The 17043-nt window shown below is 42.4% G+C and overlaps 2 protein-coding genes across 5 annotated transcripts in view; one reads left to right on the top strand and one right to left on the bottom strand.

Moving 5' to 3' along the window:
• TMEM50B (transmembrane protein 50B) overlaps positions 1-9809 on the top strand; it is a 22280-nt gene extending 12471 nt beyond the window's left edge. For 3 of the 4 annotated variants that reach the window (XM_074814257.1, XM_074814256.1, XM_074814258.1), the window contains one exon: positions 9407-9809. In XM_074814257.1, the coding sequence (XP_074670358.1) occupies positions 9407-9509 (103 nt within the window). In that variant the 3' untranslated portion in view covers positions 9510-9809. Of the gene's footprint in view, positions 1-655; positions 2232-9406 lie in introns of those variants that run through there. The other variant, XM_074814259.1, reaches the window with a different exon arrangement.
• IFNGR2 (interferon gamma receptor 2) lies at positions 3444-17043 on the bottom strand. The gene is made up of 7 exons (XM_074814255.1): positions 16800-17043; positions 12556-12682; positions 11935-12110; positions 9830-9978; positions 8302-8455; positions 7035-7189; positions 3444-4509 (listed from the first exon to the last, which is right to left on the bottom strand). The coding sequence occupies exons 1-7, from the start codon at positions 16882-16884 to the stop codon at positions 4336-4338; spliced, it is 1020 nt and encodes a 339-aa protein (XP_074670356.1). The 5' UTR covers positions 16885-17043; the 3' UTR covers positions 3444-4335.

Genomic DNA, 17043 nt, shown 5'->3' with positions numbered 1-17043 from the left:
TTTCCCTCCCTCTTCATTCTCTTACGATTTAGTATGACTGTGCCCATCTTTACTGCCTGTTTGTTGGCTATAAGAAAAAAGAATTTAAAGTATAAGGAACAATAAGGAAATCATGCTTGGTTGTGTTTCCTCAATTTTTTTTGATTCATGACAATATGTAATTGCATCTGACCTTATAAAAGGCATTTTGGAAATCAAATTATAATTCAGATCTTGCTTATCCACCACAGGATCAATATTCTTTCTGATTTGCTCATAAAAATTTAATTGCTTAGATTCTATCCTAGCATAATATGTTATGTTCAGCTGATTGCCAGATGCCAGAATGAGACTTGCTGCTCTGTAACTCTGTGGATCGGTCCTAGAATCTCTTAAACACCAGAATATTTTTTTCCCTTCAGAAGGGCAGCTGCTTTTACTGTGAGACACTCTATTTTTTTGTCTGAGCAGTTGCTTCAGCTGGATCTCATAGTTTTAGCAATGCATAATAAATGAAATCTAAGTACAAAACCCAGATACTGACTTGAACAAAAGTTAAGGTGACTGGAGGGATATTGATTTGCAATGTAGATAGTGTAAGATATAAGGATACTATTAAAATTACCTTTTCCACCTTATGTATGGTCTGAATTTTTTTTTTTCTCTCCCCCTTTAGTACTCTGATCTACAAGTTTGGAAGAACAGAAGAGTTATGGGGATGAGATATCACATATAGCATTGTCTATTCCATAGTCGCTATATAGTACTATGTATGTAGATATATCTACATTTATTTGTTCTTGTTTTGCTTTCTAAATTGTATGAATTGAGACAAATTACAGTTTCTGTAATAAGCTCCCTCTTTTCACCGGACAAATTTGTGAATATGTACATATGACTGTATATATCTTAAAAAGGGAATGTCAGGCTTTCTTTCTGAAACCTTCAGGCTTTCTTCAAATACATGGGTTTCCATCAGCTCCTAAGACTTGATCTTCCAAACCTTCACATGTATCAGAGACTTCAGTGGAACTCTTAATGAAAAAGCAGGATAAAGCCTGTTCCCTGTAGAAGGGGTTATTACTTTTATGCATAGATGAGCTAGAGCTGATCTTCCAAGGGCTGCCTGTGTAACCTGAAGGAGTTGTCGGTGCATGGAAGTGACCCAGCTAAGCCTCTATTTAATGATGGTAAATTCTATTGTATGCTGAGATAAGAGCTGATTTTAAGAATTTTATATAACTTCAGAAAAATATAAAGTAGCTTTTTTTTTTTTTTGTAAAAGGTTATGGATTTTTAAACAAGGCCCCATGTTAAGCAGGTTCTGCATGGCAAATCAAACTTTTTGACTTCTGATTGCTATAGCACAAATGACATTTGGTAGCACCACAGTCCTTAGAATTAATCTCGTGCTGTTCAGTGTAATAGATAACAATTAGTATTTAATGTATTTACTGATATTAGAATAAAAAAAACCCCAAACCAAACTGATGCCAGTCATATTTAAGGAATATAAAGAATAAATGAGTGAGACTAACATTTTTAAAATTATGTTAGCATAATTTTCTTCAGGGAAAGCTTTTTGCTGATAAATGAACAGTTATCCTGCTATGTATTACCTTTTCTGTTTAAAAGGTGAGCATTTCACTTGGGGATATAGTAGATGTATTTATTGCTTACAATCTTACCTTGAAAGAATTGCTGGGTTTAGGACTGCCATTTGCCCCAGTTAAAATGTATTTATCTCCTAAATTCTATGGGCACTTTATGCGAATGCTTCCATTATTGAAATTCAGTTTCTTCTAGCTGGAGTATAGGGAAAGGGAGAACAATGATGTTTTGTAGCTTTGGACTGATCTTGTATATCCATCTTGCTATTGGTGACTTCTCTTACGAGTTCTATGTGGTTTTTAAAGCATTTGAAACTACCTTGTGTCTAAAGGCTTTTATAACTTCTGTCTATCAAGATTGCTGACCAAATGGTATTAAAACTGCAGAATGGAACTTCTGTGCATGGTTACTGTATACTGTTAGTCATCTAATTGCTCCCTTGTGGGAATCTCTCCAGTGGACAGAATATGAAGCGAATACTGCAGCTGAAATTGTGCCACTGGCTAGACTAACTTCATCCTGGTTTCACTATCCTGCAGTGAGTTATGATATATTCACTGGTGTTAATCAGAGCTTTGTACATAAGTTGTCTGGTTGTAATTTCAGAAAACGGCAATAAACTTTCTCTTACATTCTCAAAATAGTGAATTTGACAAGGGAATTGTACAGTAGTACTCAATAGCTCAAGTAGTACTGACCTTTAAGCCAGTCTTACACTGGCTAGTAAGTAAAGCCAAGGCTTTTGTTTTCATGTCTGTCAGTTTCTTGCTGAGAAGCCTTGGGAGTGTTTGTTGGCATTTTTGCTAAGTGAGAAACAAGTGTAGCCTATACCTAATTCTTTTTACAGTATCTTGCACCTGCCACTTGAACAGCACAGGCTAAGTGCTTGACTCTGGAAGAACTCTTACAGGGTGCTTTAATGCAAGTTCCCAGTTAAAAAAGTTTTCTTAAGAGCAGGGCAAGAGCTGCTTCTGAGGTTATCTGCATCTCCTACCAGAAGTTTGCTTTTGTGCAAGTATTTCTTGACTGACCCTTCTGGTTTTAGAGAACTGGAATGATCATGCTCTCCTTGCAGCTGCTAAGAGAAGAGAGACAGCTTTGAGCATGTGTCTTTTCTGGTAGCCTACACTGAAAACAGGCATAGTATAAGAAAGAACCATGTAGGCTTCATTCAGAATATGCTGAGGTCCACTTTAACACCCCAGGTGCTTCCAGCACAGGCCAAGGTGGAGGGAGATGGCTTGGTTAGATAACATCTTGGCCCATTACAGGTGGCAGTTGTGAAGATAACTGTCAAGTTACTCCTAACAAAAGGGTTTTAACTGTGGCTGTTTGTGTAACTGAAAACTATTAACCACTCTAACAGTATGCTGTATTGCTAAATATTCACAGATGTTTCAACTGCCACCTTATTTATGCCCTCTATTATGCATTTAGGTTGTTCCTTTTGCAAGCCTGGGGTTCTTCACTTATTTATAGCACATTATATAAAAAGAACATGGATGAACCTAAGAGCAGGTATTAGAGTCTGGGGCTGACTTGAAAATTCTTCCAGAGTTGAAATCTTCAGATAACTACATTGTCTTGGCATGCTGCCTAATCACAAGTGCTTGGATTAGTTCTACAAGAAAACAACCTCATGAAGCTTTCAGAAAAAATGTTACTGATTTTTCATGTTAGTCTTGGGTATTGCTGGAAGGGAGGGGTGGAACAGCATTATCTCAGATAGACAGCCCACAGCTCTGACAGGGACCAGGTTCATTAATAGAACAAGTAATTTACAAATAAGCATTATTTTTAAAAAAAAACAACTTGTGTCAAACCCAGGAAAAAAGTCAAACAAATAAAAACAATTTTTTTAGTACAGTAGTGGTTCTTTGTGCTTTATTAGACACTTTCCAGACCCCACCAGATTGTGATATGAGGCTTAATTTGTAGTCTTCTGCTTTAAGGGACTCAAACCACAACCAGCAATTTGCAGGACTAATCTGACTGTCAACAAGAGATTTTAGTGTCTGACAGTTACTGATACATGTTACATAAATTCTGAGCAAAATTATTTTAAAGTTTGTTTTGCTGTGAAGGACAATTGTCTCACTGTAGGAACAGAAGATTAATGCTTCTCAGAGGCAGCTATTAGGAGGCCTTTCCTGGAGCAGTTCTTTGCAGAGCTTCACACCAACTGCCATTTTTATCTGGAGGGAAGAAGCTGCCACAGAAAACTGCATGTACTTAAAATGATTCAGAAAAGCATGCTGGGGGGGATATAATACACACTGAGTGCTAACACTGACTTCACAAATAAGGCAACAAAACAAAAGCTACTATAAAAGTAATTCAGGGTACAATTATTCACTCACTGAAAAGTTTCAGGTTGTACTACACCCTACCTACCATAAAGTGCCATTATTTCTGAAAGCTTTATTTCAATTTGCAGTGGGAAATAGGATGATGTTAATGTAACTGTTTTATAACCTGTCTTTAGGCAATTTAGTGTTCATATCCCTTTCTCATTCCACCTTCTAAGTCTCTGGCAGAACACAGTTGCTGTTGTAGCACAGCAGAAGCCATTTAAACAGAGGCTCAGGGTCCAGGCTATTCTCAGGAAGCAGCGTCTTGCTCAGGATTTGTCAGTGGCTGCATTTTGTCCAGAGCTCTGTCTGTCCTGCCAGTAGCCACATGGCACCGCTCACGGGCAGAAGCCTCTGCAATGTCTTGGTAGAGGCACTCGCACTAGGGCATCACTTAAGTTACTTCACTGTCACCGGAGACACTGTGTGCATGAGCTTGACCGTCCAAACTGCTGCCACAGGCTTGGCTTCCATCTCCAATAAATACAACAGATACGGAATCGTGGGGATCGTCCTCGGCATAATTGTCCAACACCTCTAAAACAGGCATGCTAGGGTCCCTCAAATACTGGAAAAAAAGCCAGAAACAAGAGTTTAGATACCTATCCACAGAACAGATGTAGTAGAAAGGACAGAGACAGAGCAGGTACCACCACCTAGAGGCGAATTGTTTCAGATCAGAATTCACAGCAAGAGCTGTACTAGATTTCCTTGAAACTGCACTGAACAAGGAGAAAGTTAAAAATACCTTATTTCTGTGGAGGGAAAAAAAACCTACAAATCAATCAATCATGCAAATGTCCATTTAAGTAAGTTAGAACAACCTCCATTTCCTTTTTTTTTTTTTCCTCTTTATAAATTTTGGCTAATATTCTCACGTCAGTTCAAGCAAATGCCTACTAGTTAAGAACAAGCGACAGAAGAGAACACTTCATTACGCTGCTGGGGACATACCCTCCAACGGCAGGAATCCAGGAAATGACAGCTTGTCTAAAAGGCTGATGGAGCAAACGAGATCTAGGATTCTGGTTTGTTCAGTGTCAGGCAAGTCAGATCTGCATCTTTTACTGCTACCAGAAAACTCCAGTGGCATTCTTCTCTTGTAGTTACTTTTTGCTTTGACCTCCCACCTCTGCTCCCCTTTCCTCCAGAATTAAGTCATCAGCTTTACAATGACTGCATAATCAAAGAAAGGAGCACTAGAAAAAAAACACAGGCCAGAGAAAATCCTTTCTGTTCCTCCTGCCACCCCCATATACTCTCCTTATCACTAAGCTGATCTTGTGTTTCACAGGGAATTGGAGTCATCTACCGCTTCATGTACTGGAAAAAAAAAAGTGCAAATCTGCCATTGAACACTTTTTCTCTGATTTAAAAAAAATTAAAATAGATGTCTGGAGCACAGACTGACATAGCTTGTAGTTTTACTCAAAAGTTTGTTCTCTACTGTAGGAGGTGTCGTAATCTGGCTGAGACGGACCGCAGCTCAAGTCACGTCTGTTGTGGGACAAAATTAACCTTAGTTTCAATTAAGGCACCACTTTCTCTGTAATCATAGCAAGGCTAATAAGCAACAGGATTATTTTTTCAGGTGTATTAAAAACAAGTGTTTCATATGGGAACCTCAAATACATCCACTTCAGCAAATTCAAGACATAAATGTCAGTTTGGCTTTGCTATGTGAAGGTAGAACTGCTCCCTGTAACTGATGCTGAAAGCTGAGATCCTTCTGTAAAAGAAGGAAGCATATGATTTTTCTGAAAATCTAGAAGAGTACATATGAAACTGCCTTAAAATAATCAGTATTCCGTACTCATGGAAGAGTGTTTTAAGAGGAGATACCTCAGGCTGGTTGATTCCTTTTCGAAATACACTTTTTAAAAATTCTGTGTATTTACTGATTTTCTTTCATTTCTTACCAGTGTTTTGCCCAAAACCAGACTCACCATTGTTCAAGAGTATCTCCTTTTGCAGCAGGTTTTCCAGATTAATGCAATTACTCCAGAATTAATGCAATTTCCAGATAAATGCAATTACTCCAGAAACACATGATTAGAAGATATAGAAATAGAAATTCTATTCTTGAAAGTCCTTTGCATGAAATGCTGCACTACTGTACTACACTGTACAAGGACTTCTTTTCCTACATGAGATATACTTCGCTTGATATGTGATACAGCTGCCTCCACTGAGCCCCCATGAAATGGTAGCTGAGGTAGCACGAAGAGAGAAAATGATATACTCAGGACTCTGCAGAAAGTCTGGGGTCATTCACCCAGACTTCTATAAAAATCTGGTAAAACAGCTCCACAATCACAAAACTACCATTGCACAATGGAATACTCTGACACACAGATATATATAAGGAAATGCACCTCAAAGAACTGCAAACAAATACAAACTTTTAAAAATATGGAATATATGCTGAACAAGAACTTTTAAATCAAGAACTTTGTTTAAAGACTACTTCCCATTTAAATACTAAAAGAGGAAGATGAACAGGACAAACAGTATCGTTTAGTACAGAAATGTGTGAGCTACAAGGAGAAAAAAAGTCCCAGGATGACTTTTTCATCTGAGTATTGCTAAACCTACAGGAAAAAAAAAAAGAAAAAAACCCAAGAGCATTCCCCTAGGTGGTAGTTAGGTGTTCAAGTCAGTCCTTGTTCTTAAAAGGATCAGTGTCTCCTTTTCTGTATTTGATTTCTAATCGGAGACCTAGGTCTCAAGTACACGTTCTGCAGCACACAAAAGCTTTTTGCTTCAAGTGAGCGACTGTTTCAGGCCTGGTGACTTCAATAAGCAAAGACAGGGATGGACAAGGGATAGTCAAGGAACAGAGACTCTTACTCTGGTTTCATAACAGGATTATAGCAACATTTGTATCTTTGTGCAGAGGAAAAAATAATTCAGTTGAGTAAGAGGAATACAGTGGGAGATCACATATGAGAAAAGTAACACTTTACACTGAGTGAACAATCTATTGTTCTATTTCTGTTATGCAACAACTAGCTTCCTACTCACTCAAAGATCATCACTGTCTTTTACAGGGGAGGGGAAGAGCAGGGACAAAAATAAAATGTCTACACATACCTCTTCAAAGTGCGATGGGATTTCTAAAGGTGGCTGAGACCAATATTTAATTGTTTTGTGGTGCCTCCACAGAAGAAACAAACCAGCTGTTACCAGAATTACAAATAATGACACCAACACAAATATTAGTATAATATATGCAGCTCTGGTTGTCTCTGAAAAAGAAAAAACAAACAAACCACCATATACATACAGTAGGTTCATATTTATGCACCATCAAATGTAAGACAATATACAGCAAGCTGAAATGTACTATGCTTGGTAATCAAAGTATAATTTCCAAGGCTAAGATCGCAACTCTACTATAGATGCATTCTAAACACCTGTGTTCAGAAGTAGCTTGTTTTGTGATTCCACATGGAAGTCACCAGCTCCCAGGAGCTCCTGCCCCTTAATCAAGCAGCCTAAGGCAAGCAGGGCAAACGAGGGGCTGAAGGGATGGATCCCTGCTGTGGGGCAGAGGGCAGACAGGGAAGGCAATCTGTCCTTCCACCCTCAGGTGGTCTGCAAGGGCCATTAACCGCAGGGCCTCCTCTTTCAAGACATGCCCCTCCCTTCAGCAAAGGGAGCGTCCCAGACTCCAACGTCACAGCTCGTCACAGCTAGGGAGCTTGTGAGCAGGTACTTGGCCAATGCTACCCAGGAGGTCAGCTCCTGCACGGCTTCAGAAACTGCATAAGAGGTTTCATCTACGCGTCTTCCAGTGTATTCAAAGCATGCTAAAGATCGGTTGTGCCTCTGGTTGTGTTGATGGTCGTACGGAGAGATTCAAGAGAGGGACAAACTGTTATCTTGCACATGCCCTCTCCTCCCCTCCCCCTCCCTCTTATCTCATACAAAAACGTGGAGCTCAAAATGTCAGAGAAGGAAGTAGGTCAAAGACGAGAGGGACGTTCCTGTCCTGCAGGAGGCAGTGGCTGAGGAAGACGATTTGCAAAAGTAATACCAGATCCTTCATCAATCACTTCCGCTAAAGATCTGGTACTTGTATTTTCTGTCTTTGCATATTTCTAGAAAGAAATACCCACTGCAGTATTTATGAGGGAAAAGGACGAGGGGAAGAGTACAACACAGACCCTCAATTACTAACTGAAAAATTTCATTATTTTGCCATTAATGACAATTGTGAGCTACTACTGGTGGTGCTCTTTTAGCACCTCTGACAAGTACAGGTATGTAAGTGACCAGTTCCATGATCAACAACTCCTGTTCTACACTCATCCTGTTATATACCAAAAAAAAAAAAAAAACAAAATCAGATTTATACCACTGATTGTAGTTCTGTGACACTTTGGGACACTTTGCAGTCCAAGTAGCTGGAGATCTGAATGTGTCATCAATTCTACTTGAATTCTAAAACAATAGAGCGTCAATTCCTTTAGATTTCCAATCTCAAATAGTGTACTGCTCATCTTTATCTCCTGTTTAAAAAGACACACAAAAAAAAGCACTGTTACTGTGAAAACCAGACCTGTCTTCAACACAAATCCCCTCCCCATATTTAAGTTTCTCATTCAAAAAGCAGAGATTTTATTTTGCATATGTCAGCTTTCCCAAACAAGAGACACAGTGAAATATATTTCAACTTTCCCATTTGAACGCATTTGAAATTTCATTATTTTTAAACAAAATTAAGCCTGACCATTCAAAACCATCTCTAAGGCCATGAACAGCAGAGGCATGAAAACTGATGCAAGGTATCATTTTATCCACAACACGCTGCTGGATGCTTTGACGCTGCTTCTGTAACAGCTCAGGCAGTGAACACAATATAGGAAGGGGGAGGGAAAAACAAGCTATGAGAAGTGCCTCCACCATCAGAGGAGGCTGACGGAAGTGTAGTTCAGTGAAGAGCTTCCATTATGTCAGCTCCTTCCACTGAAGAGGAAAACAGCTGATGGGCACACGGCCAAAGTCTTTTGGGAGTTTTTAGCTTGTAAGGGGCCTTGGTGAAGCCTACTGAAGCATACAAGAGTGACTTCTGGTCTCAATCTCAAACATGAGGGTATTTTATGTGTGTCAGAAAAACACATGTTGGCGCAAGAGAGGAAGGAAGTGGAGGCGTTTCAGATTTAGCAAGGTCTTTGAAATAAACAGGTTTTTTTTTTTAAGTAAATCTTTTTTCTGCTTCTGTTTTTTAAACATTTGACTTTTGAATGACGTTCTTTTGAATCTTCTTCCTCTTTTTTTTAAAATGTAACTTAATCCCTCCTCTGCAATGCTGGCCTGTCAAGAACACAATTACCAGGGTCCCCAAACAGCAGCATAAGCGCACGATGAGACCAACACCTCTCAGTCACAGTATGAGCAGGGACAGCTCATCCCAGCTGTGTCCAGCATGTTTCTAATAACTCTGCCTTTCTCTGCCCTAGGAAGGCGACATCAGGCCAAAGCAGCCCATTACCGAAGCTGCCAGCACAAACGAGACCAGGACAGGAAAGGAGGAAGGATATTCCAGTCTTCCAAATTGCCTAAGCAAGCTTTGGAATCAAAATGTCATTTTAAAGTCACCCTTGACACTTTGTGGATTCTCTCCCTTCATCTGCAATGTGATTTAACCTTCGTTTCATACGGAGGAAAAAAAGATGTTTTTGAAAGTTTCATAATACATGCAACACTTGTGCCAAAACCAAATTAACTTTTTTTTCAAGACACCAAATGGTGACCTTCACTGCTAGAGAAAAAAAAAAAGTATTAGTCTTCCTCCTCCATTTCTGCTGTTTTGCCAAGAGATACTGACTCATATCTCAGTCACAAAGACATTATGAACAAAATAAATTAGAGAGAATTCTTACTTTTTTAGTAGTACTTGTTGCGTTCTCCCAGTAGGACACATGATACTGAAGAAAGTCACCTGCTTCAGATCCAAAAGGAGGTGTGACACTAATGAGAAGTGAGTCAGAGCTTTCAATCACGCTGTTCACTTTAGGGGGCCCTATAGTAGCTGAAAACAAACACAGAAAGAGCAGTGAACAGCTCATCATACCATCTTCAGCTTTACTCAGATACTCTCAGCAAACATATTAAATATTGACAGCTTTTTCTCAAGCAAACGAATACAACATTTTCTCATGCATTTAAGTTATCTGCTTTATTACAAATCTAAGGAAAAAGACTTGAAAGCATAAGTGAAACTATGTAATTAAAAAGTTTCCTGTTAATTTTTTCTGGAAATTCAGTAAATATTCACTAGAATGTATCTGAATTTATCTGTAGTTAATGGTGATACAATTTTTGGGGTTGTTTTTTTCTTTTTTTTCTTTTTCCTTCAAATAGCCTGCCACATATTCCATGTTCTCTAAAAAGCACACTGGGTCAATAGACTGGAAGAGGAATAACTAGTTTCCCCCCCCTTGCTTTGATGTCTCCATCTGTCCTACAAGGTAAAGATGACGCTTTCCTTTTGTGAAGAGGTCTAAATCATGAAAAATATTATATAAAGTACTGTCAGTCCTCATACAAGATGCTTGTGTGATCACAGGTCACATATGGTCATTAGTCACTTATCCTTTGTATCTTGACTTCTTTCACCAGCTAAGCATATCAGCATTTGTAAAGCACGCCGGGATCTCAAAAAACCCACTCATGCAAATATTAGAGTAGATAACAGCTGCTTGCATACTAAAAAGGAGTAACTATTAACAGTAAAAATCAATCCTTGCATGCAACATTGTTTATTGTACCTTAAAAATTTTTTTAAGCAGAATCTGCTCTGTCTACTGTTAGTTTAGAGAAAATTGGCCACCATGATCTTCGTACTGGTAGAGAAATTTCAGTTTCTTTCTACTTCCTGTTGCTGTACAACTGCAAACGCCTTGCTGCGTGTCCTCCCAAATTCCCGAAGCTCCCCCTCTCAAGTGGGACTGACCCAAACGTTAAAGGAAGAGAACAGCCTGACTGAGTAGCCCATGGTCTTGGTGTCTAGGAACTGATCTCAAGGGTGGTCACACAAGAATGATGACATAATGTTCCTCTTGCTCTCCCAAGGAACAGACACACAAATGTCTCTCCCACACTGAGTCTCTCCTTTGTCTTGTATTCCCATTAGTCCAGTGCTTTCCTAACTGCAAAGGATCCCACTTCCAAACAATCCTGCATCACAAGCTACAGATGCATCAGTTGTAATCCTCAGCTCAAGATCTGGGTAGTTCCTCATTCCCACATGCTTTATTACTAGACATAATCCAAGATTTAGAACTGAAGTCACCAGGGAAAGTATCATACTCTTTGCAGCATGGTCCGCCACTGCTTCTCACAAGATATGGGAGAACTTGAAACAAAGAGTGAATAAATTCATTCCTCTGCTTAGTTATCATTTCAGAGGTATTTTTAAACTCAATATTTACTTTCTTCTAATCCTGAAACCAATCATAGCAAGACAAAAGAGCAGATCTTATAAGGAACAACAATATGTTTGTTCACACACTTAACAGGACTTAAAGTGTGCCTTGACCCTTCTACACCGTAGTCAGGACAGTTTATATTTATTAGAAGAGATCTGTCCAAGAGAAATAGGTATTTTGTACTCAGACTATGACAAATCAAAGGGGTGTATGTATGCATGCAGCAGCACTAAGTGAAGAAATAAGAAAATGGAAAACTCTCTAACATAATATACGTCATAGTTCTTGTAAGGCGTAACCACCCAAGGAAACTCCTCTGTTTCTCTTTCAATACCTGTTGAAAGAGTGCACTGCTAACCCCACTACAGAGGGACTAAGTAGTATCAAATTCCTAGTGACACACCAAGGCCTTGTAGTCTTTGTTAACTGAACACATACAATTCTCTCACTTGGCTTTTGTACATAATACGAGTCAAAGAAGCCTAGAACAGACAACAAACAATTTTTTCAAAGAAATCTCCTTTGTGAGAAACACTGAAATCATAAATAGGACTTACTGTTTCTCTCTGCCACAAATGGATCTGTTTCGACCCAGTCAGAAGTCACTTGCCCTAGCTCAGCTCTCACACGCAAAACAACAGTCCAGCGCCGCTCCTTAAGCGACAAGGGGAAGCTGCATTCAGTCTGGGCAATACGGGTGCAGTTCATCTCATCCCACTGGTTAAAGGCCCCTCTGCAATGCAAAACAAAGGACAAATAAACCATCAGCAGAACAGCACAACTATCTCAAGTACGATCCCTCCCACCGAGACAATTTTTGTAACAAGACCATAAGTTACAAAACTACCACTTTCATGCAGGTTTGGCTCCATGGCCCTTTCAGCACCTGCACCCCCTCGGTATCTGGGGAAGAATTTAAATTAGCGAGGGAGAATTAAGTAAGGCTAAAATTATACAGGAAACTATGAGACATTTCTGGGTGCTCTTCAGGTCTTCAATCTTTGCTCAGTTCAGTGGAAATATTACAGGCTAACAGACTGTCAGTCTTCAGAAGCTATATAAAGCATTTGCAATAGACAACTCGTTTACTTATTAATTTTTAGCTTTTTAAAAAAAAACAATTGTGTTACTGGATCAGAACAGAATCGGTTTGGCTGGTTTTAGATGTATGTACTTACGTTTTAAAATGGACTGTATATAACACCAAGCCTCTATCCACTTTAACAGGGGACCACCTCAGTGAACTACGAAAGTTATAGGAATAAACCATCACATCCTTTGGTGCTGGTAAACGTGGAGAAGATTCTAAAGTAAGAAGAGGAATAAAAGTAACTATTAAAGCATTCAAGTATACAGTAACTAACTTCTGGTCTCCAAATTCCATCACCATATATTACATCTTTGCAGGCAAAACCATTCCTCCTTCTCATTCTATTTCTAGGTGCACATGAAGTTCCTGCTATCCACAAAGCACTAAATTGCAACTTACTGCTTTTATTTATTCCATACAAAACATAGCACTGAAAGTACCGAGTCCAGAGCAAAACAATGAACCTCAGCCAGCTCTCCCATGAAGCTATAAATTAAGGTCCACTGCCACTTGCTCATCTATTTCAACTGTCCGCATTTCACATTTTATTTACTGTGTTAACAATTCAGAACACATTTTTCCTGACCATCTGCCTTCTGCTAACTTGTCTGAAAACACAGTCATTTCGCTGAAACTTTCCAGGAAACAGGTCAAAAAAACAAAGCCTTCCCATCCTTAAACATTCACAAACACATAGAGCACTGTTCCACTTGCAAGCCTGAAGTTTTGTCAGATTTGAAACTGATTTCACAATGTAGAAAAGGACAGAAACCTCCATCAGAGGCGTGCCTTCTGCTAGTAGGAACATCTACCCAAATTTGGTCAGGCTATAAACTCCTGAAGGTGAAGGAAGACTGCAAGCACTCTCGAGCAGCTTGTCAGGAGGCGAGCAGCACGGAAGTGGAGAGCAGAGTCGTGTCTCTATTATGGGAGAAGAACTACTTCCCTGCTGGTCCAGGCGGAGCGGAGGAGGAAGCCATTCGCTGGGACTGGAGCACGGCCAAAGGCCAGGCCCTGAGCTGGAGGCCAACGGGCAGAAAAGCCAAGTGGAGGGAGAGAGAGAGAGGGCAGCTGAGCAAAAGGCAGAGAACCAAGGGCTTGGGAAATAGGGGCGAGTGAAGTAAAAAAAAGTGGGGTAGCAGCTGGAGGGAAATGTTAACGGGCAAACAGAGCAAAACACCAGACTGGAGAACCAAAAGCACTGAAAGACAAGGAGACCAATGGCAAGGAATTGGGATAGCCAAAAGAAAGAGACTAAGGTCACCGCAAGTAGGCTGAGGCAAGGAAGACAGGAAAATGCAGTTATTAATGCCTCTGAAACCAGAAAAGCCTCACGCTTTTAATTGCAGCACTGCAGGAAGGGCCCTCAGGAGGTCTCTAGTCCAAGCCCCTGCCCCGAGCAGGCCTAGCTGTGGTATAAGACCTGGCTGCTCAGGGCTTTCTCCAGGCAAGTCCCGGAACCTCCACGGACAGAGCCTGCACAGCCTTGTTGGGCAACAGCTCCACTGCCTGCCTGTCCTAAGAGGGAGAAAGGTTTTTCTTCTACATTTGACTTGTATTTGTCCATATAGCGATCCCCTTACACTGGGTCAACAGGTCCTAAGCTCAAAGACAACCACGACATGACATGATTATGATAAGATTTCCATTTTTTGTTCCTAAGACAATTGTCTCCTAGCATACAGTTTGCTTATTTTTACATAAATAAGATAAGAAGATCAAGCACTTAAGCTAAATTCTGGCCCTAGTCTTCTTTGGGAATATGGGGATAATGTCAAAAAAGTTTTTTCTTTTTCATTTCTACATCTGATTTTGTTACATAGCACTAGCCAGCACACTGATGCTGACAGCCCTATCTTTCAGAAGAAATGTCACGCCAAGCTCTTAACATCCTCCATGTACAGGAAAGAGATGACATGAATCTTCATAAAACTGCATTAAACCCTAAGTCCAAAATAATTAGTTAAGTTCTCAAACTTTTAATTAGGTATGTTACTAGTTTCTTAGCCTCAGCTTTTGAGTAGTGCTCTTAAGTAAACACACATTGCCTTGGGCTACAGATGCATCATTCAGCATTGCAAAACTCTTGAGATTCTTACGTTACCTAAACTATTAATCTCTCGAGTATTTTAAAGGCCACTAAGTAACCTTTCCTTCATTCAAGAGAAGTTTTCACTTTCCAGTCACGCAGATTCTTTCTTGCACTCTCACTGCTGGTCTGGCATGTGGCAAGGTATCTCACACCATCAGTAATCTGTGCACTCAGACATCCGATACAAACTAATTTTACAAAATTCAAGAAAGCTGTCAGAACGAAACATAAGCAGTAGCATTTTTTTTTCTTCTCTCCCTCTTAAAAAAGAGAAAACAGAAAAGGAAAAAGCAATAAAAGACAAGGGCAGCTGGTTCATATTCTCAATAAAGACTGCACACTGAATATTTTGCTGTATATTAGCATTCAGAAACAGATCATTTCACCTACCAGTTTCAAAGACACTGAAAAAAATATCAAATCTACGGCTCTGTAGTTGAACATCAAGATGCTGTATGCCACAAGGCACTTGCTACTGCACTGAGGAGGTGTTTCCATAGCACAGAGAAGGAATGCATTTGTATTTCAGTTAGATATCTCAACATGACAAGGGAAGTTACTTAAATTTCGGAAATCACACACTGAACTCCATAATGATCATTAATTTGTATGACCCGAAGTAAGAAAATGCACACTTCAGAAAAAAGCAGCTACATATGCACGTATCCTCAAAAAACCCAAACTACCTTAGCCAGGAAAAGGCAGAAGTGCCCAGTCCTTTCCCTCTGTTTGGAAGGTGGTCTCGCTGAACTGGTTCTTTTAAAGCATCTGCCAAACAATGCTCAGATTGTTTTTTCCTGATGCAGAGACTTCCTGACTCTTCAAGCCGCAAGTCAAAGCTTTCACAGAGCAGAGTGTGAAGCCACAAGTTACACTGAGTGAAAGCAGCTCTGCTTGGCCTAGCCATCGGTTTCACAGACCCTGCTCCTGAGAGGGCATCAGCCTGAGAACACATCATTCTGCTAAACTGGCAAAAAGGAAGTCTGTGGTCATTTTTTTTGATGGACTTTTGCTGTTCTAGTGTACCTAACTGGCTTCTCATATTGTCAGACAAGCACCAAGGCCTGCAAAAGGTGAACAGCAGAAGCGTGTGGCCAGGTAGGGACAGGTGACCACAGCTGGCTATTCTTTTGGCTCAAAGGTGAAGCATCCCCATTTGCAATGTAAGAAACACAGCTCACGGTGCCTACCAGAGAGAGCGCAGAGGGGGGAGTCAGGCCCTACACACAAGTCAGACACCAGAACAGCTCCCTGGGACAATCCTGCCACTGCTGATGGGATGGGACTGGGCCACGCTGACTGCGGCAGGACCCCCAGCTCACCTCAACCCACCCGTGGGCATTTGGACCCCTGAGTCCAGCCGCAGACTGCAGGCCTGGAACGGCAGCTGCCCCCAGAGAGCCGGAGTCACAGCCTGGCCAGCCGGGGTTGACGAACCCCAGAGAAGGTGACAGCGGACACGCTGAGCTCACGGAGGTACCCGCGTGCCTGAACACGGACCACGCTGTACGCACACGCCGCAGCAGCTCTTCCCCACCTGCTGCCATACACACTGAAGTCAGGACCACACTCGAGAGCTCAGACCCGACCTGAAGAGCAAAACCCCCCCGCCCCGTTACGACAAAGCATCTACATCGAAGCCTACATCCAGTCCTACCTAAACTGTCAATTCACAAAATTACGGACGAGGCCCAAGTACAGTGATGAACCGGGGCCACGTCACAAACTACACTCACATCGACGACCTACCACCGCATCAACCCCCCTCAAGGCCGAACCCGGTGGGGTTCCGGCCGCTCTCTGGGGGCCGCAGCCGGTCTAGGGCCACGCTGCCCGGCGGCTGCCCGCGTCCGGGACGCCAGGCGGCGGCAGCCCAGCCGGCGGCAGATTTCCGAGGAGCAGCAGCCCCGGGGTCGGCTGGGGAAATCCGGGCTCGTCCTCCCTCCGAGGGACAGGCACAGGCTGGGGAGCAACGGGTGAAATCCGCCACAGCCCCGCTCCCCCCGCCGCGGCTCCGGCACTCACTTCAGCGGACGGTCCCGGGAGGCGCCGCTCCGCCGCCCCCCACCAGCCGCCCCCCGGGCCGCCCCAGCCCGGGCCCTCGCCCCACAGGCTTCCGCCGCCTCCCGTGCCGGAAGCCCGCCGGCGAGGAGGAGCACGGAGAGGCGCAGGCCGGTGGCAGCCTCCAGCCCCGCGCCGCCGGCTGCCCCGCGGCCCGCCCCGCGGCCCGCCGCACCCACCTGCGCCCGCGGCCCGGGCCGAGCCGAGGAGGAGGAGGTGGAAGAGGTGAAGGAGGAGGGAGAGGAGCAGCGCCCGACACGGCATGGCCCGGCTGGCAGCGCCCCGCCGCCCGGCCCCGCTCGCCGCCAGAGGCTGCTCGCCAGTCCCAGAGGAGCGGGGCCGGCGGCGGGCAGGCCTGGCGGGGCCGCCTCACGTCCGCGGCCCGGCCCCTGCTGCGGCTGCTGGCGGGGAGCGGGGCGGCCG

This window comes from Strix aluco, chromosome 2 (assembly GCF_031877795.1).
Source record: "Strix aluco isolate bStrAlu1 chromosome 2, bStrAlu1.hap1, whole genome shotgun sequence".
In the NCBI taxonomy this organism is placed as follows: Eukaryota; Metazoa; Chordata; class Aves; order Strigiformes; family Strigidae; genus Strix; species Strix aluco.
Note: the sequence above shows the minus strand (reverse complement) of the source record. Positions and strands in the feature narration are given on the sequence as shown.

What these genes read in the sequence shown, in the direction of transcription:
- IFNGR2 (XM_074814255.1), bottom strand. Translation starts at nt 16,884, where the DNA reads ATGCCGTGTCGGGCGCTGCTCCTCTCCCTCCTCCTTCACCTCTTCCAC. An exon ending in GGCCCGGGCCGCGGGCGCAG is followed by an intron (nt 12,683 to 16,799) that starts GTGGGTGCGGCG and finishes TTCTTACTTTAG; the next exon opens with AATCTTCTCCACGTTTACCA. An exon ending in CAACAAGTACTACTAAAAAA is followed by an intron (nt 8,456 to 9,829) that starts GTAAGAATTCTC and finishes CTTTTTAAACAG; the next exon opens with GAGATAAAGATGAGCAGTAC.